The sequence below is a fragment of the Theropithecus gelada genome, chromosome 3, assembly GCF_003255815.1.
Source record: "Theropithecus gelada isolate Dixy chromosome 3, Tgel_1.0, whole genome shotgun sequence".
NCBI classification, from domain to species: domain Eukaryota; kingdom Metazoa; phylum Chordata; class Mammalia; order Primates; family Cercopithecidae; genus Theropithecus; species Theropithecus gelada.
In genome coordinates, this window is record NC_037670.1 from 163,151,753 (window position 1) to 163,179,011 (window position 27,259).

The 27,259-nt window shown below is 45.1% G+C and overlaps 1 protein-coding gene across 1 annotated transcript in view; it reads right to left on the reverse strand.

Annotated features, from left to right (window-relative positions):
• SVOPL (SVOP like) overlaps positions 1 to 27,259 on the reverse strand; it is an 80,641-nt gene that overhangs the window by 47,058 nt on the left and 6,324 nt on the right. The window contains exons 4-8 of the mRNA XM_025381088.1: positions 18,100 to 18,171; positions 14,889 to 15,013; positions 11,150 to 11,213; positions 4,566 to 4,691; positions 2,030 to 2,158 (exon numbers count right to left, since the gene is read on the reverse strand). Coding sequence (XP_025236873.1) covers positions 2,030 to 2,158; positions 4,566 to 4,691; positions 11,150 to 11,213; positions 14,889 to 15,013; positions 18,100 to 18,171 — 516 coding nt within the window. The remainder of the gene's footprint in view (positions 1 to 2,029; positions 2,159 to 4,565; positions 4,692 to 11,149; positions 11,214 to 14,888; positions 15,014 to 18,099; positions 18,172 to 27,259) is intronic.

The window sequence follows — 27,259 nt, forward strand, 5'->3', positions numbered from 1 at the left end:
TCCCTGAATCTAAAATAAGAGTCGGCTGGGTACAGTGGTTCACACCTGTAATCCCCTAACTTTGGGAGGCCCAGGAGGGAGGATCGCTTGACCCCAGGAGTTGCCTGAGCAACAAAGCAAGACCCCATGTTTACAAGAAATTTAAAAATTAGCTGGGTGTGGTGGCACACACCTGTGGTCCTAGCTATTCTGGAGGCTGAAGTAGAAGGATTGAGCCTGGGAGGTCAAGGCTACAGTGAGCTATGACAGCACTAGTGCACTCCAACCTGGGTGACAGAGTGAGACCCCATCACAAACATAACTAAATAAAAGTTGAAATTATTAAAAAAAAAACAAAAAAAACTTCAGTTTAGACAACTACAACAAAAAAATGTAAGGTCCAAAGCCATATAAGGCTAAAGAAATACTTCAAGTAATAAGACTAATGCATGAACAAAAATCAGTCATATGCTAGAATGCAATGAAAAGACAGCCTCGCCGGACGGATAACAAGGTCAGGAGATCGAGACCATCCTGGTCAACATGGTGAAACCCCGTCTCTACTAAAAATACAAAAATTAGCTGGGTGTGGTGGCGGGCGCCTGTAGTCTGAGCTACTTGGGAGGCTGAGGCAGGAGAATTGCTTGAATCAGGGAGTCGGAGGTTGCAGTGAGCCAAGATTGTGACTCTGCACTCCAGCCTGAGCAACAGAGTGAGACTCCATCTCAAAAAAAAAAAAAAAAAAGAAAGAAAGAAAAAGAAAGAAAGAAAGAAAGAAAAAGAAGCCTTGAAGAGCTATCTGGTCACCCATGTTCATAGTAGCATCAGTCAATAGCTATACAGTAGAGGTGTTCATCAACAAACACATAAGCAAAATGTGGGCTATCCATACAATGAAATAGTATTCAGCCTTAACAAGGAAGAAACTTCTGACCTATGTATGCTACATGGATGAACCTTAAGGACATTATGCGAAATGAAATGAACCAGTCACAAAAAGACAAACACTGTATGATACTACGTGTGAGGGATCTAGAATAGTCAGTTTTACAGAGACAAACAATAGGATGGTGGTTTTTAGAGGGCAGGGGAGGGGGAACAAAGTGTTTGTTTAATGAGTATAGAATTTCAGCTTTGTAAGATGAAGAGTTCTGGAGATGGATGGTGGTTATGTTTTCATAACAACACAGATGTACTTAATATCACTGAACTATACATTTAAAAACTGTTAAGATAATAAATTTTATGTTACGTATATTTTACCACAATTTAGACATGCCTGTAATCCCAGCACTTTGGGAGGCTGAGGTGACTGGGATCACGAGGTCAGGAGATCGAGACCATCCTGGCTAACACTGTGAAACCCCATCTCTACTAAAAAAATACAAAAAATTAGCTGGGCGTGGTGGCAGGCACCTGTAGTCCCAGCTACATGGGAGGCTGAGGCAGGAGAATGGCATGGACCTGGGAGGCGGAGCTTGCAGTGAGCCAAGACTGTGCCACTGCACTCCAGCCTGGGGGAAAGAGCCAGACTCTGTCTCAAAAAATAATAATAATAATAAAAAGGAACTCTCTGCTCAACAATGTCTTGCTATCCTCTAACCCCTCAAAATAGATATCAGGCAAACTACTCTACAGGCAAATTTCACCAAATGTTCAAGGAGGTTAACACCTACCTTATAGAAACTATTCCAGAGAGATGAAAAAAGTCATGTAATGAGGTTTTTAACCTTCATAACAAAACAAGGCCAGTACAAAAAAGAAAACAATCTTCCATCTATTGACAATGATGCCAAATCATGTGATTAGCTCTGCAAGGTGGATGTTAATATTCCTATTTTGTTGATAAGAGAAACAAAGGTAGGTAACTCACCAGGGTCCCATGGCTCACAGTGAAAATGAATGTAGCCTCGCATCTTTCCTGGCCATGGCCCTGCCTCTAGGACAGGACTAGAGAGCAAGGCTCCCCCCTCCCTCCAGCTTTCCACAACTTGGGGGATTTCCCAGTGGCCACTGGTGATGGGAGAAGACCTCGGGTGTCAGCACTCACCAGGACGGGCTCCAGCAGCTTCCCCTCCGGCATGACTGAGCGGTTCATCTTGGCAATGTGCTCCAGAGTGGCCACGGCAGCCTGAGTGTTTCCAGTGGAGACATGGAACCGGGCAGATTCAGGAATAAACTGGGTAGAGATTACAAAGAACATCAGAGTGGCCACTGCTATAGAACCCAGGGGTACAGCTATTATTGCTCTATACACTGTACAGTCCTAGTTTCCCAAGATAGGAAAAGTATGTACCAGCTTAAAGGCATGCAATGTAGCAGGTATTCTGTTGGATTCAAAGTTGATTTGGAACAAAAAAGGTCACGTTCTCCTTATCATAGTGCCTTCTAGGATGATGGCAGGTTGATACTCAGTTTAGCACCAATAGGACCCAACCTAGTTGTTAACATAACACAATTCTCACTTTCAATTGGTAAATAGCCACTGCCACAGGCGCCTCTCTCCACCCCCTCCCCAGGAACCCCAGGACCTCCCCACCATGCAACCACCAAAGGGTGACAGGAGCAGGGCGCTCCAGCACCCACATGGTGAAGAATCAGTTCTGACTGTCAAGGCCCTCAACCCACTGAACGCTGAATAGTTTGAACATCGCACGCAGAAAATAGTATGGGCTTCCACTGAAGCTGGAGAATCAACTCTGACCACCTCCCATCTCTCACACCTCACGCAATCAAGGCTGTTGGCTCTTCCTCAGAAAAGCACCTCCACAGCAGCACCTGGCCCCACATTCCCATGGCCAGAGGGCAGTTTGGGTCCCCTCTTGGTTATTCTGACACTTTTGATTTTCCAGCCTTTTTCCTCTTGCCTCATGCCCAGCCTCCACAGCAATATGACAGTTTCCCAGCACATAATCTCTTCCACAGTCAGAAGTCCCCTCCTTCAACACCTCCAAAATCCCTTTTTTAAAAACAGTCCAGAGGTCTTTTTATTTTTTGCACTTAATATGCCATGAATTCATAGGGAGAAGTTTCCAGCAGCTCAGGCTCCCCACCATGGTTCTCACAAATGTGCCTCTCTGGGTGGAAAAGGGCTGGTGCTTCAGCCGAACCCAGGTAACCTACCCTTTGGCTTCCTTTTTTGTTTTGTTTTTTGAGATGGAGTCTCGCTCTGTCGCCCAGGCTGGAGTGCAGTGGTACGATCTCGGCTCACTGCAACCTCTACCTCCCAGGTTCAAGCGATTCTCCTGCCTCAGCCTGAATAGCTGGGATTACAGGCACGCACCACCACGTCTAGCTAATTTTTGTATTTTTAGTAGAGACGGGGTTTCACCCTGTTGGTCAGGCTGGTCTCGAACTCCTGACCTAGTGATCCACCCGCCTTGGCCTCCCAAAGTGCTGGGATTACAGGTGTGAGCCACCGCGCCCAGCCGGCTTGTTTTTCTGATCATTTTCTGCAAGTTTCAGGAAGCTATCTCGGCTCTTAGAGTGCTTAGTGTACTCAATATGCACACGAATTCCCTTAACAAGAATCTAGCCCATAACCTGCTTGTTCACAACAATGCCAACAGCATGCTGAATAACATCATAGACTCCTCCAGTTCTGCCACAGTAACACCTGGGGGCATTCCTTTTGAACAGCACCCATTCCCTTGATGTCTACAGTATCACCTTTCTTACAGATTCATAGGTATGTGGCCAAAGGAACAACTCCATGTTGTCTAAGAGGTCTGGTGACCTCTCCTCTTTCCCTTTGTGTTGGTCATTTTGGTGACTTACTGGAAGATGGCACCTGTATTGAGTCAAGGTTTAAAATGAATGGCCATCAAGGACCTTTCTGAATTCTGACATTCTTTGATTCCATAGGGTAGGTGACACCAAAGTAAAACCCTGTTCTGCCGAGCGGTCAATCTTGTCTTTGAACAATGAGTAGAATTTTACTGCAAACTAAGGAAGATGATGATTCTACAGTTGAACAGCTTACAGAGTGGGAGAGGAGGACACGCCAGCCAGCAGGCCTGTGGTGGCCTGGGAATATGTCAACAGCATCCAACAGGTGGGTGCTGAAGGATAAAGTGGAGTCAGCAAAAACACAACGGAGCTGTCAGGGAAAACTTCTAGGAAGAGGGGCAATGAGGCAGGCTAAGGGAGGTGAGGGCTGCTCGCTGGTTGAGACAGACTCCCCAGTAAAGGTAATAGGATGTGAGAAAGATGGCCAGGCACAGTGGCTCACGCCTGTAATCCCAGCAATTTGGAAGGCCGAGGTGGGCAGATCACTTGAGGCCAGGAGTTCGAGATCAGCCTGGCCAACATAATGAAACCCCTTCTCTGCTAAAAATACAAAAATTAGCTGGGTGTGGTGGCGCATGTCTGTAATACCAGTTACTCAGGAGGCTGAGGCAGGAGAATCACCTGAACCTGGAAGGCGGAGGCTGCAGTGAGCCAAGATCATTTCTCTGCGCTGCAGCCTAGACAACAAACAGAGACTCTGTCTCGAGGGAAAAAAAAAACATAGATATTTGTGGGGCATGAAGGCCACTGGACCAGCAGGAGGAGGGGACAGGAAGGAGCCATGAGTGCTTCCCCACCTTGAAGGCCATGATGAGGATGATGCCTGGGATGGAGGCGATGCGGATGAGCCAGCGCCACCCGATGGTGGGGATGACCACAGAGGCCAGGCCAATGATGAGCAGCGAGCCCGCAAGCCAGAACACCTAGGGGAGAGAAGTCCAAGATTAAAGTTCTTTGTTTGGGGAATTATGACAATGAAAAAAAAAGGAGAAAAATATATTTTAAAAAAGATTAAAATTCCTTCTGTCCCATGTGCTTTACATATCTTCTTTTGGGAACCACCTTGTCCAGCATTTTGCCTTTTTTTTTTTTTTTTTTTTTTTTTTTTTTTTTTTTCTCACTCTCTTACCCAGGCTGGAGTGCTGTGATGCAATCTCGGCTCACTGAACCCTCTGCCTCCTGGGTTCAAGTGATTCTCATGCCTCAGCCTCCCAAGTAGCTGGGATTACAGGCACGCGCCACCATGCCCAACTCATTTTTTTTGTATTTTTAGTAGAGACAGGATTTCACCATGTTGGCCAGGCTGGTCTCAAACTCCTGACCTCAAATGATCCACCCGCCTTGGCCTCCCAAAGTGCTAGGGTTATAGGCGTAAGCCACTGCACCTAGCCCAGGGTGACTATTTCATCACTAAAGAACTCTGTTACCAACAAAAATGAAGATTATTTCAGAAAGCGATAAGGGCTATAAAGAAAATAGAAAAATGTGATAGAGTGGGACTTGAGTCATCAGGGACAACATTGCCAAAGAGGCAATGAATAAGCGGGCCAGTAACAAGGCTACTACAGTAGACCAGGTCAGTGACGTAGCATTGAACGGGATTTTAGTAGTGAATGGTGAAAAAACAGGTTTGTTTTTTGTTTTGTTTTTTTTGAGATGGAGTCTTGCTCTCTCACCCAGGCTGGAGTGCAGTGGCACAATCTCAGCTCACTGCAACCTCTGCCTCCCGGGTTCAAGCAATTCTCCTGCCTCAGCCTCTGAGTAATTGGGAATACAGGTGCGCACCACCACTCCTGGCTAATTTTTGTATTTTTAGCAGACACGGGGTTTCACCATGTTGGTCAGGCTGGTCTCAAACTCCTGACCTCGTGATCCATCCGCCTTGGCCTCCCAAAGTGCTGGGATTACAGGCATGAGCCACCGCACCCAGCAAAATTCTTATTTTTAATTGACACATTTTCAACACATTAATTGTACAAAAAATTTTTAATGGATGGATGAACACATTTCGGAGATAAAGGTGACAGCGTTCGCTGATGGACATTTGGACTGAAGGTCTAATAATAGAGGGTGTGTTAGTAGGGCTTGTGATTGGGGATGAGGGACAGGGAGGGCCCAGGATGCCTCCTGAGTTTGTGTCCAAGATCACTGAGGGGAAAGTGTTTGCTATTAACTGAGATTGGAAACAGAAATAAGAGGCTTCAGAGGAAGAAGTGATTAGTTCTGAGTATCTTGTATTGAGGAGCCTGTAAGACATTCAAGTAACTATCAGGTCATTGGCTGCCTAGGTCTGAAGGTTAAGGAGGCGCTCTAGGTTGTAGAGGAAGATTTTGGGGCCAGTGCGGTGGCTTATGCCTGTTATCCCAACACTTCGGGAGGCTGAGGTGGGGGAATCACTTGCAGCCAGGAGTTTGAGACTAGCCTGGGCAACAAAGCAAGGCCCCATCTCCACAAAAATAATTTTTTTTTAATTCACTAGGCACCATGACATGCACCTGTAGTCCCAGCTACTCAGGAGGCTGAGGTGGAAGGATCACTTGAGCCCAGGAGTTTGAGGCTGCAGGGAACTGTGATCACACCAATGTACTCCAGCGTGGGTAACAGAGAGATAAGCTGTCTCTAACAATAAAAAAAAAATTCAGGGCTTGGGGTAAAGTATTGGAATGAAAAAATATGTATATATCACCTCATATATATATATTCATATATATACGTATTTTTTTTTGAGTCTCACTCTGCTGCCCAGGGTAGAGTGCAGTGGCGCGATCTCAGCTCACTGCAGTCTCTGCCTCCCAGGTTCAAGCAATTCTCCTGCCTCAGCCTCCTGAGTAGCTGGGATTACAAGTGCATGCCCCCACGCCTGGCTACTTTTTGTATTTTTAGTATAAGAGACAGGGTTTCACCATGTTGACAAGGCTCATCTCCATCTCCTGACCTCAAGTGATCCACCTGCCTCAGCCTCCCAAAGTTCTGGGATTACAGGCATGAGCCACTGCACCCAGCCCAGTATTGGAGCATATTAGATGACCCAGGAGACATGGAAAATAAGACTAGCAAGGGAGAGACAGAACCAGGAAGCATGGCAGAGTAAGAGGCACAGGTGGAAGAGAAAATGTCCATAGGGGAGCTTGAGTAGGGCCACGCTCAGTCAATAACATCACATGTAAGACCCAAGCACTCCCAAGCCTCCAGTTTTTGGTTTTTTGTCTGGTTTTTTTTTTTTTTGAGACAGAGTCTCACTCTGTTGCCCAGACTGGTGTATAGTGGCACAATAAATGGCTCACTGCAGCCTCGGTCCCTTGGTCTCCTGAGCTTAAGTGATCCTCCCCCCTCAGCCTCATGAGTAGCTGGAACTACAGGCACACACCAATAGCCCCAGTTAATTTTTTAATTTTTTTTTTTTTTTTTTGTAGTGGTGGAGTTTCACCATGTTGCCCAGGCTCGTCTCAAACTCCTCGGCTCAAACGATCTGCCTGCCTCAGCCTCCCAAAGCGTTGGGATTATAGGTGTGTGCCACCGCACCCAGCCTGTGCCTCCATCTTGACAAAGATTAGAAGAGAGCTGCAGGGATTGAAAAGAATCACTATCCAGTACCTGTTAGATTCTTTTAAAAATTTTTTGTCAGGCCGGGCATGGTGGCACACACCTGTAATCCCAGCACTTTGGGAGGCCGAGGCGGGTGGATCTCTTGAGATCAGGAGTTACAGACCAGCCTGGTCAATATGGTGAAACCCCGTCTCCACTAAAAATAGAGAACATTAGCCAGGCATGGCAGCGCATGCCTGTAGTCCCAGCCATTCTAGAGGCAGGAGAATCACTTGAACCGAGGCAGCAGAGGTTGCAGTGAGCCAAGATCACGCCACTGCATTCCAGCCTGGGTGACGAGACTTTGTCTCAAAAAAAAAAAAAAAGTCACCTATGTTCATTAACAAAAAATAAATTTGAAAGTATTTTCCTACTGCTTTATTTATTGCCAAGTGTATAAAGGCTTCAGTGGGAAGGGTCATCTTTTTCTTGGTTCCTCTGAACATTCAGGGCTTTTGGTTAAGTATAGATGGGACAGGGCACCTAGACTGACCTGTTTTCTGGATTCGAAACCTCTAATCAATGGCCATCAGGGGCCTGAGGAGGGATTGGGACCACCTAAAGGAGGCAATTTTGGCCCATTCCCTCAGGTATGAGCCAGTTCTGGACTTGCAACCACCAGGATCCTTGGAAGGGAGGTAGGACAGCCTAAAGGGGTAGCAGCTGGGGCCTACTACTGAAGCTCAATGGGGAAGAAAGTTTATCCTGGATGCATTCCTAGGCTTCTGTCATTCCAGTGAAACCGGTCATTGGACTATTTGGTCGCTGTGTTCTAAATGCTGTTGGATGATGATCATCCTGGGCTCAGAAAACCTTGGAATTGGACGTATGGCTTCAAGCATTCCCAGGCCTCTTTGGTTGGTACAAAATAATAGACAGTGTATCAACTGAAGAACAATCAACCAGCCAAAAATAAACATGCACAGGCATACCTCCCTTTAATCGTGCTTTGCTTTAGTGCACTTTGCAAATATTGCAATTTTTTTAAAACAAATTGAAGGTTTGTTGCAACCCTGCCTTAAGCAAGTCTATTGGTGCCATTTTTCCAATAGCATGTGCCCACTTAATATCTCTGCTATGTTTTAGTAATTCTCACAATATTTCAAACTTTATCATTATTTTTCCATCTGTTACGGTAGTCTGTGGCCCACGATTTTCTATGTATCTTCTACAAAAACAATTATTTTCATCGTTTGGGGGCACCACAAACTGCACCTACATAAGACATGAACTCAATAAATGTCGTGGGTTCTCATGGCTCCACTGGCTGGCTATTCTTTGGTTTCTCTCCTCTCCTTGGGCCTTCATTCTTTGGTTCTTCATTCTTCATTTTTGAGAGAGAATCTTGCTTTATTGCCCAGACTGGAGTGGGCAATACTTTGTCCATTCTTTGTCCATTCTTTGGAACCAGCCAAGATTGTCCCACTGCATTCCAGTCTGGGCAATAAAGCAAGACTCTCCCTCAAAAAAAAAAAAAAAAAAAATGCTAAATCTTGTGCACGAATAAACACACGGAAGAAATAAGTCCTGGTGTCTGCTAGATCAGTAGAGTGACTGTAGTTAATATTAATTGACTGTACATTTCAAAATAGCTAGAAGAGAATAATTCACAGGTTCCTAGTGTACAGAAGAGATAAGATGATGTATATCCCAATTATCCTGATTTGATTACACAAATGTATTACCACACATATACCCAAAATATGTAAATCCATGTATCAATAAAATAAATTGTTTAAATGATGCTATCTACTCTGTCTGTGCTCTAGAAAATAGAACAACAAAACCTGGATGACGGCATGTCTGTTTACAGCATGGTTTACTGAGTATTTTTTTTTTTTTTTTGGAGAAGAAGTCTCACTCTGTCGCCCAGGCTGGAATGCTGTGGTACAATCTTGGCCCAGTGCAACCTCTACCTCCCAGGTTCAAGCGATTCTCCCACCTCAGCCTCCCGAGTAGCTGGGACTACAGGCAGTTTACTGAGTATTTTAAGACCACCGTTGAGACCTACTTCTCAGAATAAAAGGTTTTTTAAAATATTACTGCTCACCAGGCAAGATGGCTCACACCTGTCATCCCAACATTTTGGAAGGTTGAGGCAGGAGAACAGCCATGAGTTTCAGAACAGCATGGTCAACATAGTGAGACCACATCTCCACAGGAAAAAAAAAAAAAAAAAGGAAGTGAAACAGGAAAGAAAAAAATATATATATAAATTTTTTCTTTCCTGTTTCACTTCCTTTTTTTTTTTTTTTAAAGAAATCAGAGCCTGCTGGGCACAGTGGCTCGCACCTGTAATCCCAGCACTTTAGGAGGCCGAGGCGGGCGGATTGCTTGAGCTTGGGAGTTCGAGACCAGCCTAGGCAACATGGAGAAACCCCCATCTCTACAAAAAATACAAAAATCAGATGGCGTGGTGGTGCACACCTGTAATCCCAGTTACTCGGGTGTCTGAGGTGGGAGGATCACTTGAGCCCAGGAGGCAGAGGTTGCAGTGAGCTGAGATCGCACCACCGAACTCCAGCCTGGGCGACAAAGCAAGACCCTGTCTCAAAAAAAACAAATCAGAGCCGGCTGGGCACAGTGGCTCACGCCAGTAATCCCAGCACTTTGGGAGGCCAAGGCAGGTGGATCACCTGAGGTCAGGAGTTTGAGACCAGCCTGGCCAACATGGTGAAACCCCGTCTCTACTAAAAATATAAAAAATTAGCCAGGCATGGTGGCACACATCTGTAATCCCAGCTACTCGGGAGGTTGAGGCAGGAGAATTGCTTGAACCCAGGAGGCAGAGGTTGTAGTGAGCTGAGACCGCGCCATTCCACTCCAGCCTGGGCAACAATAGTGAAACTCTGTTTCAAAAAAAATAAAATAAAAATATAAGAGCCTCACTTATCCTCCAAGGTGATATAAGCTACACATGCACACACATACACACACACCCCTACACACACACTCTACAGTAATATATGTGCATATAAATGTATATATACTACTATGTATATATTATACTAATATATTTACATATAATTTACATATATGTACATCAATATATTAGTGTGATATATACTATATTTGTGTAATATATGTATATATTCATTTATTACTGTAATATATATTATAGGATTATATTCTTATGGATAAGCAACAGAAGTGATTTCTTGAGATGAAATCTACTCTGGTGAAGAGGCTATGACGTTGTTGAAAGGACAACAAAGAATTTAGAATATTCATAAACTTAGTTGATAAGGCAGTGGCACAGTTTGGGAGAACTGACTGCAATTTTGAAAGAGTTTCTCTACTGTGGGTCGAATGCTATCAAACAGCATTGCATCCTACAGAGAAATCATTCAGGAAAATAAGTCCATTGATGTGGCAAACTTCATTGTTATCTTTGTTTAGGGAATTGCCACAACCACCCCAATGTTCAGCAACCACCACCCTGATCAGCCAGCAGCCATCAACACTGAGGCAAGACCTTCTACCAGCAAAAAGATTATGACCCTCTAAAGTCTCAGGAGATCATTAGAATTTATCAGCAATCAAGTATTTTAAAATTAAGGTGTGTAGCTTGCTTTTTAGACATGATGCTATTGCACACTTACTAAACTTTAGTATAGTGTAAACATAACATTTACACACACTGAGAAACCAAAAAGGTCGTGTGACTCACTTTCTTCTGACACTCGCTTAATTGCCGCCATCTGGTACCAAACCAGCAATATTTCCAAGGTATGCCTGTATGTACATCATATCCCATAGGATGCCAAAGGCAGGTAGAACTCCTATGTTGCCTTACCTGAGACAAGGGTAACATATAGCCTCGGTATTTCGTGGGCAAAAATTCAGTCTTTATGATTAACCTAAACAGGAAGCGGGAAAAAGCACAATTTTGTTTTAAAAAAACTAAATAATCTTTTAAAAAATAATCAGTTTTTCTTGTCACAGGGATAAAGAATTCAAAAGCATAGATGTCGATTATATATCAGAAGAGAATTGTGACAGCTAATATCCACATAAGAGAACACTAAGAACTAAACTGACAGCTAACACTAAGAACTAAACTGACAGCTGCTCCTGAGTTTACATCTTTACTCCCAATACTTGAAACCTTCTAACACTTAAGAAATGTAAGCCTGCCCGGGTGCGGTAGCTCACACCTATAATCCCAGCACTTTGGGAAGCCGAGGTGGGTGGATCACCTGAGGTCGGGAGTTCAAGACCAGCCTGGACAACATGGAAAAACCCCGTTTCTGCTAAAAATACAAAATTAGCCAGGTGTGGTGGCGCATGCCTGTAGTCCCAGTTACTCAGGAGCCTGAGGCAGGAGAATCACTTGAACCCAGGAGGTGGAGGTTGTGAGGAGCCGTTATTGTGCCATGGCATTCCAGCCTGGGCAACAAGAGAAAAACTCCATCTCAAAAAGAAAAAAAAAAAAAAGAAAGAAATATAAGCCTTATCTGTTTTGCCAAGGGAAGCACTGGCAAAATGTTTTCCCAAGCCTGATTCCCTTTTCTTATTTATTTATTTATTTATGAGACAAAGTCTGGCTGTCTCCTAGGTTGGAGTACGGTGGTTTGATCACAGCTCACTGCAGCCTCACACTCCTGGGCTCAAGAGATCCTCTCACCTCAGCCTCCCAAGTGGCTGGGATTACAGGTGCTCACCACCACACCTGGTTGATTTTTTAATTTTTTGTAGAGATGGGATCTTGCTATATTGCCAATCCTGGCCTCAAGCAACTGTTGCACCTCGGCTTCCTAAAGGGCTGGGATTACGGGGGTGAGCCACTGCACTCAGCCTGATTCTCTTTTCTAAAACATATTGGCAAATGAAAATACACCCAAGCGAAGGTAAATAGTTCTCTCAATTCATGAGGACAGTCAAGGCACAAGTTTCTAATTAAGTACATATTTTCTTTGTGAATAGAATAAATGGAAACATATTCCATCAGTTTTCTAATTGCTCTTCTCTGCTGCTGTTATTAGCCAGAATTTGGGGATTTAAACGTATTTATTGAGCTGTTTCCTGGGGAATGTTTTACATTTTTACTTAGCTTCTACTCCTTTAGGGCTTCAAAGCTCAAAGTTTACAGTATGCCCCAGGGAAGAACAATTCTTTCTCTAACACATGAAGGCAGTAATTAAGTGCTTTGACATCTCCTAAAATATTTTAAGAATAACCTGCTCCAAGGCACCAAGAAGAGAAGAGCCCAAGGGGCTCTGTTAATTCAAGGGGTGGGGAATTCCTGCAACTGAGGGTTCTTCCCTATTTTAGGCCATTTAGGGTAATTTCTGGACATTGCCATGCATTTGCAAGCTGCCTGGCACCAGTAGGAGTGTCTTTTGGCATGCTAATACATTATCATTAGAGTATAAAAAGCAGTGAAGACAACCAGAGCTCGCTTTGGTCGCCATCTTGGTTTTAGTGGGTTTAGGCCGGTTTCTTTACCACACCTTGTTTTATCAGCCGGGTCTCTTGTGACCTGTATCTTGTGAAAGTACTCCTGCTGATCTCCTATCTCTTCCTGTGACTAGGAACGCCTAACCTCCTGAGAATGCGGTCCAGCAGGTCTCAGCCTCATTTTACCCAGTCCCTATTCAAGATGGAGTCACTCTAGTTCGATCCCATCTGACATATTCCCCCCCTCCCTTTTACAAGAGGAGTCTTCAATCATAGGGTGATAGTACTTAAAAATAGTTACTCCTAAATGTTACAGGGGCTTATGGTCAAACTAAACTCTTCCAACAAATTTAAGAAATTAATAAATGATGTTTGGATTGACTTCAAAAAAAATTTTTTTTTTGAAGAGAGAGGGTCTCACTATGTTGCTCAGGCTGGTCTTGAACTCCTGGGCTCAAGGGATCTGCCTCAGTCTCCCAAAGTGCTCAGATTACAGGCGCGAGCCACAGTGCCCAGCCTGGGTTGACATTTTTGTTACCTAATATGGCACTTTTCTTTTTTTTTTTTTTTTTTATTGAGACGGAGTCTGGCTCTGCCACCCAGGCTGGAGTGCAGTGGCCGGATCTCAGCTCACTGCAAGCTCCGCCTCCCGGGTTTACGCCATTCTCCTGCCTCAGCCTCCCAAGCAGCTGGGACTACAGGCGCCTGCCACCTCGCCCGGCTAGTTTTTTTGTATTTTTAGTAGAGACGAGGTTTCACCGTGTTAGCCAGGATGGTCTCGATCTCCTGACCTCGTGATCCGCCCGTCTAGGCCTCCCAAAGTGCTGGGATTACAGGCTTGAGCCACCGCGCCCGGCCCAATATGGCACTTTTCATTAGCATTTACTGTAACAAAATATTACACATCTACAAAACAATGAATAACCTTATGAAAAAACGAACACATGCTTGATCTAGCACTCTGTTAGCCTCACCATCAAGCATCATTTTAAGGAGAAAATTGCTCCTGCTGGAGCATTAAATAAGCAGCTATCACTAAAAACCAAACAAAGCTCAAACTGAATTTGCACAAGTGACTTCCATACATCTGTAACTTATTAATGCTGTAAATCGGAAATAAAATTTGAAGCATCCCGTCCCCCCGCCCCCATTCACCTCCCAACCACCACCATCTGAATGGATTCCCTCCTCAGCCAGGATACTCTAAAATTTAACCTGAAAGACTGGTTCAGGCCACGACAGGAAGTGCGGTCGGACATGCCTCATTACACCTTTCCAGTATTAACATCAACGCAGACCTTAAGTCGGTAAGAAACATTTACAATCTATTTTCTCTGAAGCTGGCTACCTGGAGGCTTCATTTGCATGATAAAACCTTGGTTGTGGAGACCAGAATGTCTTAAACTAGACATTCTTTTCTACTGACAACTCTTTCAACCAATGCCATCAGAATATGTTTAGATCAGCCGGGCATGGTGACTCATACCTGTAATCCTAGCACTTTGGGAGGCCAAGGCAGGTGGATTACCTGAGGTCAGGAGTTCAAGACTAGCCTGGCCAACATGGCAAAACCCCATCTCTACTAAAAATACAAAGAATTAGCCAGGCATGGTGGCAGGCATCTGTAATCCCAGCTACTTGGAGGCTGAGGCAGGAGAATTGCTTGAACCCAGGAGGCAGAGGTTGCAGCAAACTGAGATTGTGCCATTGCACTCCAGCCTGGGCAACAGAGAAAGACTCTATCTCAAAAAAAAAAAAAAGTCATATGTTTACAGCTACCTGTGGTCTGGATTTACATCTACCTGTGGTCTGGAAGCCCCCCACCCTTTGAGTTGTCCTGCCCTTCCAGATGGAACCAATGTCAATCTTACATGTATTAATTGATGTATTACGTCTCCCTAAAATGCATAAAACAAGCTCTACCCCGACCACCTTGTGCATGTGTCCTCAGGGCCTCCTGAGGCTGTGTCATGGCCACATCCTTAACTTTGGCAAAAATAAACTTTCTAAATGGACCAAAACCTGTCTCAGATATGCTGGGTTCACAATGCTTTTGGTCCGTTAAGTGCGGTGTGTGCATCAGGACCTGCAGGGGTACACGTTTCTGTCTCAGGCCCTCTAGGTGACATATTTACCCCTGTGAGTGGCCGGACACACCACAGCCCACCATCGTCCGCAGGAAGACAAACCAGACGTACGAAGGAGCAAACGAGGTCAGCAAGGAGAAATAGGCTCCCCACAGGAACGAGATGAGAAGAATCTGAAACAACAGAACACGTGAATGGGACCTGCCTCAATGCGGGGAGGGAAGAAGCCCTAACATCTGAAGGCGATTTTCTGTTTCCATTCTGATAGTTGCTTCTCTGAGGACCTAATCAATAGCCAGCCCAATGGTCTTCACAATCATCCAACAATACAATCCATGCCACTCTACTGTCTGGAAGCCCAGACCTACCAAGTTCAGACCGTTCTTTAAAACTACCCTGCTGTGCCCACCCTCACGGGTGGCAGGTCCCTGAACTTGGACATCAAAAGGCAAAAACGTGTCCTTCCTACTCACAGGGCTGTTGGGGACAGAACGAGGCAGTATGTTGGGAGGAGTACAAGGAGAACGTTTAAGGTATTTGCTTTTTCTTTAATTATAAGGATCATATAAGTTCATAGTAAACAATACAGAAGAAAAAAGAAAACGTAAAAATTGAAATCACCATTGATTGTCCAACCCAGAGAAAATATTCTTAACACTGTTTTATCTTCTCTGTTTGTAAGAGAAAACAAAGTGTTAATGGCTGTAAATATTGCAGTGGAAAGATGTACTTTCATACATGTAATATAATACATAAGACCTTGCTCTACTGTTAAAGTTGTTTCAGATCTTCTCATTATTAAAATAAGCTGGGATGATATCTGCATAAGTCGTTATGCCCTCTCTGATATCTTTAGCAAGCTAGATTTCTGGAAGACAAATGTTCAGGTTAGCAGAATATTTTCAAGGTTCCTGATTCATACTGCCAAGCTGATGGTCAGAAAAAATCATACCAATAGGGTTTAATAATATTATATAATAATAATGATATAATAACACCAATAGGGTACATAATAAGGGTGTCTATATACTTGCAAGGCATGAAAATGTCCATTTCAACGGTGCAGGACTCTTTAAGGAAAAAGTTCCTTACATATTTGATAAGGAAAAATTATATCTTACTATGTATTTTGTTTTTGATAACTCTTGTGCTTTAATGTTTTTTCAAGGTTTCTTGACAATTTGTATTTCTTTTATAAAATGCCTTTTTTGTGCTTTCTGAGATACTTGTGTTTTCAAATTTACAAGAATCTATGATATTTATTTCATGTACTTTAAAACATACAGCCAATTCTATTAATGTTTTCCTTTGAGGTTCCTCCATTTGTGTTTATGCTTAGAGAAGATTTCACCAGAAATCAAGCAAATAGAAAAGACAGACCTGGGTTTGTAACCAGAAGACGTAATTTATGTCTTGATGTCTAATCTTAGTAGGTACGTGACTTCGAGCAAGTAGCTAGTTTCAAAGTTATACCAATGTGAGCTAAATGTGTAGCTGCTTATGTTTATACCTGCAAATGTCCTCATTCTAATATGTTTTAACTCCGTACATCCATCAACTTGAGAAAGAAAAGCGGCTCAGAGCAGTCTGAGGAATGTGAGGTATGCAGAATTTATCAGGTCCAGAGACACAGGAGCATGCGACTCCAGTCACATTCCCGCACCCATGCCCAGGGTAATTGTATAAAGGCATTTTGTTTTTCTTACCTTCCCTGTAGTTTCCAGACTAGCTGATAAATCACCTAAAATGTTAACCACAAGTTGCACAATGTGACGTTCATCCATTATCTCCATGTTTTTAGATTTTGTGACACAAAGAGTGATGTAGAATCAGCTGATAGCTTACCATTTTAATGAACCAATGTAAATTATTAGTAAATAACTTAGGAAGTGCCCCCAAATTCTTTTCTCCCCTCCTTTAAAAAAACCAGTTGTCACTGCTGCTAATCAGAGCATATATTCAGGGCAACTGGACTGTATGACTTCTGGGCTGCAATCCTCAATCTTGGTCCAAATAAACTCCCTACTTAAATTAATTTTGCCTCTGTTTCTTCCTTTAGGTCAATATTGCTGGCATAGCTGGCAGGGTTCAGAGCAATACCACCCTTTACCCCCCCAATTACCCACAGTCTCCTCCTGAACTTACTGCACGAACCCACGGTGTTCCCCTAACTCCAGAGATTTCACTGGGGGCGAAGGGTGAGTCTTTCTGAATCTGGCCCTCCTTTCCTTTAGGTTGAGGTCCAGAGTTTGGGGGGCTTCTTTATAAACTCTCTCATTTAAGAGCAAGGGCTTCCACTTCTGTCCCTGGACAGGACATTCAGGCGAATGGCTCCGCAGAGGACTTCTGTTTTCTCAGCCTCTGCCTCATGAGAGCAGGTTTGGCTTACGGTCTTGGCCATCCAGCACTAGTGGTTTGACTTTTTCTTGTCCTAAAATTCCATCACAGGCTTTAAAACTTGCGTCTGTTTCCCACTGATTGTAATTTGGACTTGTCTTCTCATTTGTGACCAGCTCCTGCTAGTCTCAAACAGATAGGTGCCTGAGGGTGAGTTTTCTCGCCCCAAAGTTAAGGGAGACTTGCTCCCTCCGAACCCACTTGGGTGCTCTGGGGGGCTAGAGACTTTATGGACATTCATTCATGGCACGTAGTTGTCTCCCTGAAAGAACAGCTTCTTCTGAGTTTGCCGCTGCAGCAGTGGACTAGTCACTTAAACAAAAACCAAAGGAAAAAAACCTCCCAACAGGGCTGCTCTGAAGGGCAAAAGGGGCCTCTTCCATTCCCCTTATTAACTCATTAGAAGTGAATTTACGGATAAATGGAGAACAGATGTGTGCCCCCACTGATATCAGATATCAGAGCCACTATCTGTTCTCAACCCATCACAGTAAACTGGACATGGTGGAGGCATCTAACCAAGCCATGACTGCTTCTAAGTCCCAACCTTTAAAAGTTCAAATAGAGCCACTTAGCGGCCTTCATTCCTTTAGTCCTTCTTGGTAGAGATTTCTTAGAACTCTATAATACCTGCATCTCCTTTCACTCCACACCTGGACTGCAGAGGAACAGCCGCAGGCACAGGTACCCTGAGAAAAATGTCCAGAAGATAAGCCTGGAATGTTCCATTAGGGAGGGAATATCTGCATTTTCTATCTTGGGTATTGGGAGGGAGATGCCTACTAAAGAGAAACAGTGATAAGGTTGCCCCAAAAGAATACATGAAAGACTACTCCAGATGCTACTGTGAGGGCTCACCTACCTTCCAGCGGCCATATCTGTCAGCCAGGAGGCCAAAGAGGATACTGAAAACCATGTAGCCAAAAAACACCATCTGCAAGTGGGAGCGAGACAAAACGGTTCTCTAAGCAGGTTTTAGATGTTACTTTACCCCATTAGCCATTTTCACTAGATGTAGGCTGGAAATATGTGAAGGATGGAAGTTAATTTGAAGAACAGGGTTTCACAAAGCACTTGCTTGCCCCTGAGGCCCTTCATGTTCAGAATTTCGGAGGCAGGCTTTTATGATCCCTGTTGGCGGGAGCCTAACAAGGGAGACACTGCCTCAGGTGGAAACGGGGTCCTCTGAGCTGCCGCCCACCTGTTGCTAGAGGGCGGCTTCGGCTCCACTCTGTTCAGACGTGTACTTGTGAATTTCCACTATAATTTTTAAAACTGTCCGTTCATGCGCTGCCTTATTCAATACAAAAATGGGGGCCACTAGAAGCAGTCTCCCTTTATGTTATTACAGATAAACATAACTTTAACCGCCACGTCCAATCGCTCATTTAAAAAACTCTTCAGAACATATATAAGTCCTAAGATAAACCTACTTCTTTTCCTTACTTGTTCTCACAATGGCCTGTCCTCCCCTGATAAAATTCAAGGACCTGGGATTTGACACTAGGGTTTTATTTATTATAACTTGGCCTGAGTCGTCAACTGCTGTCTGCGCCTCTGGGCTCCTTATTTTCCTGCCTTCAAGAAGTTCAGGCTTCACTGCAGCCCTGACTGACGGCCTCCAGGGCAAGCAAAGGAATGCTGTTAGCTCGCATTTCTAGGGGAAAACAAAACAAACCAGAAACAGCCCTGTTTCCCTTTCGCTGTCGCTGTTCTGCTTCTTTTCTCCTTCCCCTCACTCTTTGGAGGAAAGACTGAAATGCAGTTCTCCCACACGGAACCATGTGTTCATCATATATATTCTTTCACGACAAAAGCCACGACTGGGCCCTGAGCGCTACACTTTCTAGGACAGAAATGTTCCGTAACCCTGTTAGACTGCAGAGACAGAAACCCGTCTGCTCACTGGGGCTCCGGCTCTCCCTCTCCCTCCCTCCCTCGCCCGGATCCTCAGAGGCGCCCCTTTCTTGTGCACCCTCCCCTACCTCCTCCCTCCCCCACCCTCTACCCGGAAGACGTCCTCCCTCCCTCACTCGCCCCACCTAGCGCGCCTGAGCCCCCGTCGGGCGCGCGCCTATCCCTCCAGCGCCCGTGAGCCCCCATCGGGGGCGCGCCTATCCCTCCAACGCCCTTGAGCCCCCATCCGGCGCGTGCCTAACCGTCCAGCACCCCTAATCCTCCATCGGGCATGCCCCTGACCCTTCATCGGGCGCGCGCCTAACCCTCCAACGCCCGTAATCCTCCATTGGGCACGCCTGTGACCCATCGGGCGCGCGCCTAACCCTCTGGCACCCCGTATCCTCCAGCAGGCGGGCGCCTAACCCTCCAGCGCCCCTAATCCTCCATCGGGCACGCCCCTGACTCTTTATCGGGCTCGCGCCTAACCCTCGAGCTCTCATAATCTTCCATTAGGCGCGCGCCTAACGCTCCAGCGCCTTTAATCCTCCATCAGGCACGCCCCTGACCCTCCACCGGACGCGCGCCTAATCCTCCAGCACCCCTGATCCTCCATCGGGCGCGCCTAACTCTCCAGCGTCCCTGACCCTCCGTCGAGCGCGCCCCTGACCCTCCAGCGCCCCTGATCTTCCATCAAGCGCGCTCTAACCCTCCAGCGCCCCTGATCCTCCAGGGGTGTGCCATGCGCGCCTGATCCTCTCGCGCGCGCTTTCCCCCTCCCCCGCACGTCCTCCTGCTCACCCCCAGCTTTTCCTCCTCTGCCACTCCGGCACTCGACCCTTCCCCCCTCCCCCCGCCCTCTACCCTTCCCCTACAACCCTCACCCTTCCCCCAACAGCCCTGCGCTCGACCCTTCCTTACCCCCACCCCTGCTGTTCAACCCTTCACTCCCACGCCCACCTTCGACCCTTCCCCCGACACTTCCCCCCATCCCCGCCCTTTCCCGGGACCCCTGACACTTCTCCCCGACCCCCTCCCCCGACCCTTCCCCAAACCACCCCGACCCTTCCCCCAACCACCCCCACCCTCGACTCTTCCCCCCCACACTCTATCCCTTCCCCACCCCCACGCTCTATCCCTTCCCCACCCCCAACGCTCTATCCCTTCCCCACCCCCACCCCCACCCCGCCTCCCTAGGGTGAGCTCTTTTCTGCAGGTGCTTGTCTTTAATACAAAACATGACTCCACTGTTTGATTTAAGCAGCACATAAGGTGTTTCTTCAGCATGACTCTTACAAAACACAAGGGCCATCATAGCCCCATAATTCTTTAGTTTTTTCAATTAACAACTGCTTAGAAAATGGAGTTGGGGGGCCTGGGAGACAATGACAATGTTGCTCATTAGCCTGGCCCTTCCGTTTAGCACAATTGTTCCCAGTAAGCTCAGGAACAGAGTCAGAGTCAGAGAGGCTAAACCAAGACAGGAGGATGGGAGGAGCCCAAAGCAGGAAACAGTCTGGACTTGGGAGAGTTCAGTTGCTTAGAGAGAAGTCTTCTGAGCTGTGATGGCCTAGTGAGGAAGATTGTGTACCTGCTGGAAGGAGCCTCTGTAGGCACCGTTAGGAAACAGCACAAATGCAACCAATGAAATGTGAGCTGTAAATATCATATTTACATGTGTATCATGTACTATAAAAAATGGTATCATGTAATATAATTTTGTAGTGCAGGTGCAAATGCCACACCTGGCTCTCCAGCATTCTCAAGGAACTAAGATGTGCATATATACAAACCAACTGGGGTACAGATCAGTTAGAATTAAACAAAGTTATAGGGTCACCCTAAAGATACAAGGATTGGCAAGTAATGCTTTTGTGAAAGCCATGAGAACCAAAATGGAGTCACTTAGGCCACATCCTACCAAAATGGGATCGTAGGCAACAGAGGAGGGGCTCTCAGGCACGCGTGCCTAGCACAGAAACTGTAATAAGGACTCTGAAAACCAGTGTTGCACAAAGACCACTGATCGCTTGAGCCCCGGAGCTCAAGGCCAGTCTGAGCAACAGAGTGGCATCCCCATCTCAAAAACAAAAACAAACTGCTTCTGCAAGAACAATACCCAGCCTGTTCAACTTCAGACTGATGCCACTGTTGTTACCGATCCTTGTAGCCAGGGAAAAGTATTTCAAAATAACTTATATAGCCTTCCTCATTTTGCCTTTAAGAAACTCTCGACTTTCCTTGCCTTCCTAAATACATCTATGGCCCAGCCATGGTTCTCCGTAGCACAGGAATTCCCAGATTGCAATCCCCTGTCATTCCTTTCCAAATAAACTCATTTTGCTGGAGAGCTTCTCTGTTATTTTAGGTTGACACTTTCTAAAGTATTTTATATGTAGAAGAAAATGGAAAGCAATCGAGTCACTTTATTACAAGTCTAAGTAAAAACCTTGATTTCTAAAAATTTTTCTAAAAGCATATGATCTGAGACACCAAAAGAGACACCCCTTTAGCAACCGAGATGGGCCCCAAGGTTAAGGAAACAAAAGTTATCTACAGGTCAAGGGTTCAGAGCCTGGCGGACATGGCAGATTTCTGAATTCCTTTCTGAGATATTAAGCTGATTTACAACCCAGACCACTATGGTCCTGACTGGACAGAGGACCGGACCAGCCTTACATTCTCTTTGGATAAGCTACTGCAGACCTCAGGCCAGTTTCAGCAGCTTATACAGACAGTGCACAAACTGTTTTTGTGTTCTGTAGTTCACCTTTTGACATAAACAGCCAAATTCCACCTCATTTTAATGCTAAAACTCTCCCCAAAGTGAACATATGATGTATGTTACATACATGCTTACCTAGTCTGCATGTAGGCTCCCCTCACAAATATGTATAGCTTTGCCCCCAAACCTGCCAAATATGTATGATGCCAGCCTTGTGAAACATAAAACCCAACCTGTCCTTCTCCTCTTCCAAGAGAAAGCACCTTCAGTGCACACTGGAGACTGTCTCTTTCAGGCTTGCAAATCACTATTGCCAATAAAGCTGTCCTTTCTATTATTTAGCCATCCTGGTGGTCTTTGAGACAACAAGTATTAGAGAGCTTTAAAAGCACAAAAAGGAACCAGGGCACCAAAGTTAATAACAGGAGTTTTAATGAAGGAAATGGAACTAAGATAATATAATGGAAAAATAAAACATCTCGGGACCCCCAAACTCATCACACCAATGAGGAGGTTAAGCCTGAAGACAGTCATGCAACACTGGCCATCCTTTTCCCAAATGAATAGCTCTTGCTTTACAATCTTATGTCAAAGTATTATCCATCAGCCAGACCCCCCATGGAAAATTCTTTGCTGGTCTTGAAACCCTTCAAGATGCATATCCTCCTGTAAAGCAAGGACATGTCCATTGTAACTTAGGTTTTCAATCTAAGTCTAGCTTCTACAACTAACATCTGTCTGTTAGATTTCACACTGATAATGTTGATTGCAAGCTCATCTTCCCAAGTGATGAGAATCATTCTTCCCAGAAGATGAGACCATTCTTCCACCTACCTGAGACATCTGCATAACTGATGCTTCCTTTACTCTCCCTTTTTTCTTCCAATGTTCACCTCATTTTATATAAAATGTAGATTTACTGGGCACTAATTAAAATCTCACAAAAATGGAACCATTTGCCTCACTGGCTGGCTACCCACCTCTTCTTACATGCTTTCTTTCCTTTAAAAGAGAATATAAATCCTGAGTCGCCCAGAAACCTCTGCTTCAAGCCACAGATGTTTCCGTAACTGGTGTTCTTGAAACCGACACTGCAAAATTGTAACTGAGTCAGTGAAAGAGATCTGACCTAACCAACTCCATATCTTGCTTCTAACCTCCAAACTGTCCTTGGTCATTCCTAGGGGTAGGCTGAACTAGCTACAGGAGAAGCTTACTTTATAGTTTAAAACAAAGATGATAACCGCTGTTTCCCAAAACCAACCTCCTTCTTGGCTGGGGACTAGACTGCCTTTGTAGGACTAACAAATTAGCCACAAGATTAGAAATTATGGTTTAGGAGTCATACAGCTGGAGGCTACAAGATTCTGACCCTCCCTAAACTGTTCCTGAGATGAGTGCTTGAGATATTTTGCCGATGGTACACTTGATGGATCAGCTGGTACCACCCGGACTGATAAACTGGTCCTCTGATCTTGTGGCACCCACTCAGGAACTCAATCAGCGCAAGAGGATGTCAAATCCCTATGATTTCATCTCTGATCCACCTAATCAGCACTCTCGACTCACTGGCCTTCCCCCATCCACCAAGTTGTCCTTAAAAACTCTGCTCCCCAAATGCTCGGGGAGACTGATTTGAATAACAATAAAACAACTCCGGTCACCCACAGAGCGGCTCTGTGTGAATTACTCCTTCTCTATTGCAATTCCCCTGTCTTGAGAAATCAGCTGTCTAGGCAGCCGACAAAGTGAACCCGCTGGGCTGTTGCATTCTTCCCAGTCACACCCTCAAGCTCTGGCTCAATAAACCTCAGATGACTGAGATTTTTGCCACAGTATCTCATTTGGGTTAGCAAAAATAAGGGCAGACTTTAAGATGTGCTGCTGTGATTGGGCGTACAACTGGAATCCAAACTTCCCAGCCTCCAAGACACAGAAAGAAACACAACTGGGCAATGCCATGGATTATCTGAGACAAGAACTCCAACCAGTTCCTCAAGGGAGGGAATTTTCCCTGGTGCCACCCCCAAAGATTAAAATTCACAGGTAAGATTTGATTAAGGCAGTGAGTGACAGGGATATCCCCTTCCTCTGTCACTTTCTGGGGCTACTCCTTTGAGCACAGCCTTGTAAGTTTGGGGGGCAGGAGGAATTCTTCTGGAATTCTCCACCACCAGTTTCAGAATAGCTCTGTCTTACAGAATTTGTCCTCAAGGCCTCTGCCACCTGACTGTCCTCCTCCACCCATCATGGTCTACCTACCTCCCAGACACTCCCTTTAGTGAGGATTTAAGCACCTGGGCTCATAGTTCTTCTTTCTATTAAGTTGTTGGGACCCAGAAAGTGATACAACAAAGACTGGCACTTTGACATGTGGAGAGGATAGAGGCAGCTGCATCAGAATCAAGGTCCCTCTAACCTTGTCTTGCTCCTTCGCCCTCAAGCACAGGGAAGGGCTCTCTGAAGTTTCCTTATCTGACAAGAAAGCTTTGTTCCAAAAGGAATGCAACTGGGCCAGGTGCAGTAACTCAGTTTGTAATCCCAACACTTTGAGAGGCCTAGGCAGGAGGATTGCCTGAGGCCAGGAGTTAAAAACCAACCTCTTCAAATTAGCCAGGTGTAGTGACCCACCTCCCAGCTACTCAGGAAGCTAAGACAAGAGGGTTATTTGAGCCCAGGAGTTCAAAGCTGCGGTGAGCTATGATCATACCACTGCACTCCAGCCCAGGCAACAGAGGGAGACTCTGCTTCAACAACAACACAACAACAACAACAAAAAAGGAACGCAATTATCCTAAACCCACTCCCTGTGGATCATGTCAAATTACCAAGATCAGCCACCAGAAAAGAGAAGGGGCTGGGGATATCACATTGCTCCAGACTTTTCACCTAGTCCTCTGGGGGCAGCTCCCAGAGATCACCTGGATAACAAAACAACCTTTGTTCCACCCCTCACCTTCCTGTAATGCCTGCCTTCACCTCCCTAGTCCATTCATTCTCACTGATGACTTATTGCCCCTCTAAAGAATCTTTGCCCACTGTCGTCCTCCCCTATGAAAAAGGCTATATGTTTCTGTCCCACTCTGGGTTATCGGTAATCACTCTTGTGATTCCTTCCTGCTATGCCCATCAAAATAAAATTTTGGATGCCTTTTCTCCCATGAATCTACCTTCTGTCAGTTGATTTTTTAGTAAACCTTTGGAAAGCGAAGGGAAGTTTTCCCTTGGCACCAACAAAGTCCTGTCTTCATTAAAACCAACTTCAATACCCAAGTAATCAACCTTTCTCTCCTCATCTGCTGGTTCTTTGACCTCCTTGGCTGATGTTACTTCCTAATTACATCCCAGAACACAGAACTTCACTCTACCACTTATACCACAGCCCATTTGAAACCATCTTTGCAAAAATTATAATAATGAGAAAAAATTATGACAGTGAAAGAGATCTGACCTAACAAAATCCATTTTGGCTTTAACTTCCAAACTGCCCTTGGCCGTTCCTGGGCATGGGTCAAGCTAACTTTTGAAGAAATTTAGTTTACAGCTTAGATAATAGCTCTCCCCAAAACTAAACCAGCTTTATAAAAGTAATATAAGGCCACCAGGTTGGGATTATGAGGGCCCTGAATTCTGTTAAGATGTAGGCTTAAAGGATTACCGGCCACTTTCCAGCCTTTGTTCTGGAGGTCACAAGATCTGCGACTTCCCCAATTACTCCTGGAAATAACATCACTATTGTAGAACCCAAGATTGGCCTTTTGAGATGTCTTTTCAGATGTAGAACCTAAGATTGGCCTTTTGAGAAGTCTTTTCAGACTTTTGCACTTTTGACAAAAGGATAACTCCACCCAAACCCATGACCTGTGACTCAACTGGTCTTGTGGCCCCCACAACCCATAAGCAGACTCTGTGTACAAGGTCCATTTTCTACACCACTATGATTGTATCCCCAACCAATCAGCAACACCCATTCCCTAGCCCCCTGCCAACCAAACTATCTTGAAAAAACCCTTGCCTCCAAATTTTCAGGGAGGCTGATATAAGTAATAATAAAATTCTGGCCTCTGGTTTAACCAGCTCTATGTCTATTAAACACTTTCTCTATTGCAATTCCCCTGCTTGATAAGTTGGCTCTATCGGGGCACTAGGTAAGATGAACCCTAGGGCAGTTACACCCTCACTGCCCTTCTACCCTGCAGCCTTCTCTCCTTGGAGTTCTTAGAAAACTGACCACATCCTTCCCTGAAGCCTTCCAATGGCTCTCCACCCTCCACAGTGTGGCTTCCAACATTCTTATACATCAGGAGCCTCTTTTAAGATTAAACATAAATATTTTGCAAAGCTCTATGATAGAAGGTGTACTTTCATACCCATTTAATCAGAAATGTATAATGACTACGAAGTCAATAATGCTATTATGTTGATTTTTGTTATACAAAATGGCAATCTGAAAAACTGTAATATGTATATTTGTCAAATATGTTTTGCATGGAGGGTTTATATGTGTTTGGCCCAATGTTGGGAAGCAGTGGCTATAGAATGGAATTTATGCTTAGCAGGTGGGGTGCTTCTGGCCCTGCCCACCTCTGCAACTTCACCTCCCATCACTACATCTTTCTCACTATTTAAATGTGATACTCCTTGTAGTCTTCTCAGCACACATGCATACACACATGCTTTTTGAACGAATGATGGATATCATCAATTCCATTTTGTAGCAAAACTTGATGTGCAACTCATAAGGCTGTTTTTTCTTTTTTGAGATGGATTTTCACTCTTGTCACCCAGGCTGGAGCACAATGGTGTGATCTCAGCTCACTCTAACCTCCTCCTCCTCCCAGATGCAAGCAATTCTACTGCCTCAGCCTCCCAAGTAGCTGGGATTATAGACACCCACCACCACATCTTGCTAATTTTTGTATTTTTAGTAGAGACAGGGTTTCACCATGTTGGTCAGGCTGGTCTCAACCTCCTGACCTCAGGTGATCTGCCTGCCTCAGCCTCCCAAATGCTGGGATTGCATGCATGAGCCACTACACCAGGCCCATAAGGCTATTCTTAATGGTCTTTGAGAAAAGTTGAAGGAGTAACAGTACAATTCAGTGAGGGTGATTGGTAAAGTCACTATGGTCCATGTAAATAGCTTCTCTAGTGACTTGATTTAACCTATGACTAACCCATGACTTTGGGATCACTTTCTGAATTGCATGTCTCATGTGGATAGTAAGCAGTTTAGGATTATGCATACTAGGAAAAGAAAAAGATGAGGAAGACATCAAACGCTGGTTTCAGCCTGCAAACCCTTGAGTTTTGGAAGCCAACATACCAAGTGGTGAGACACCCTTTGGCTCTCAGCCCTGCAGGATGGAGGAAAGGGAGCCCAGGCCCTCAGTTAGCTTGT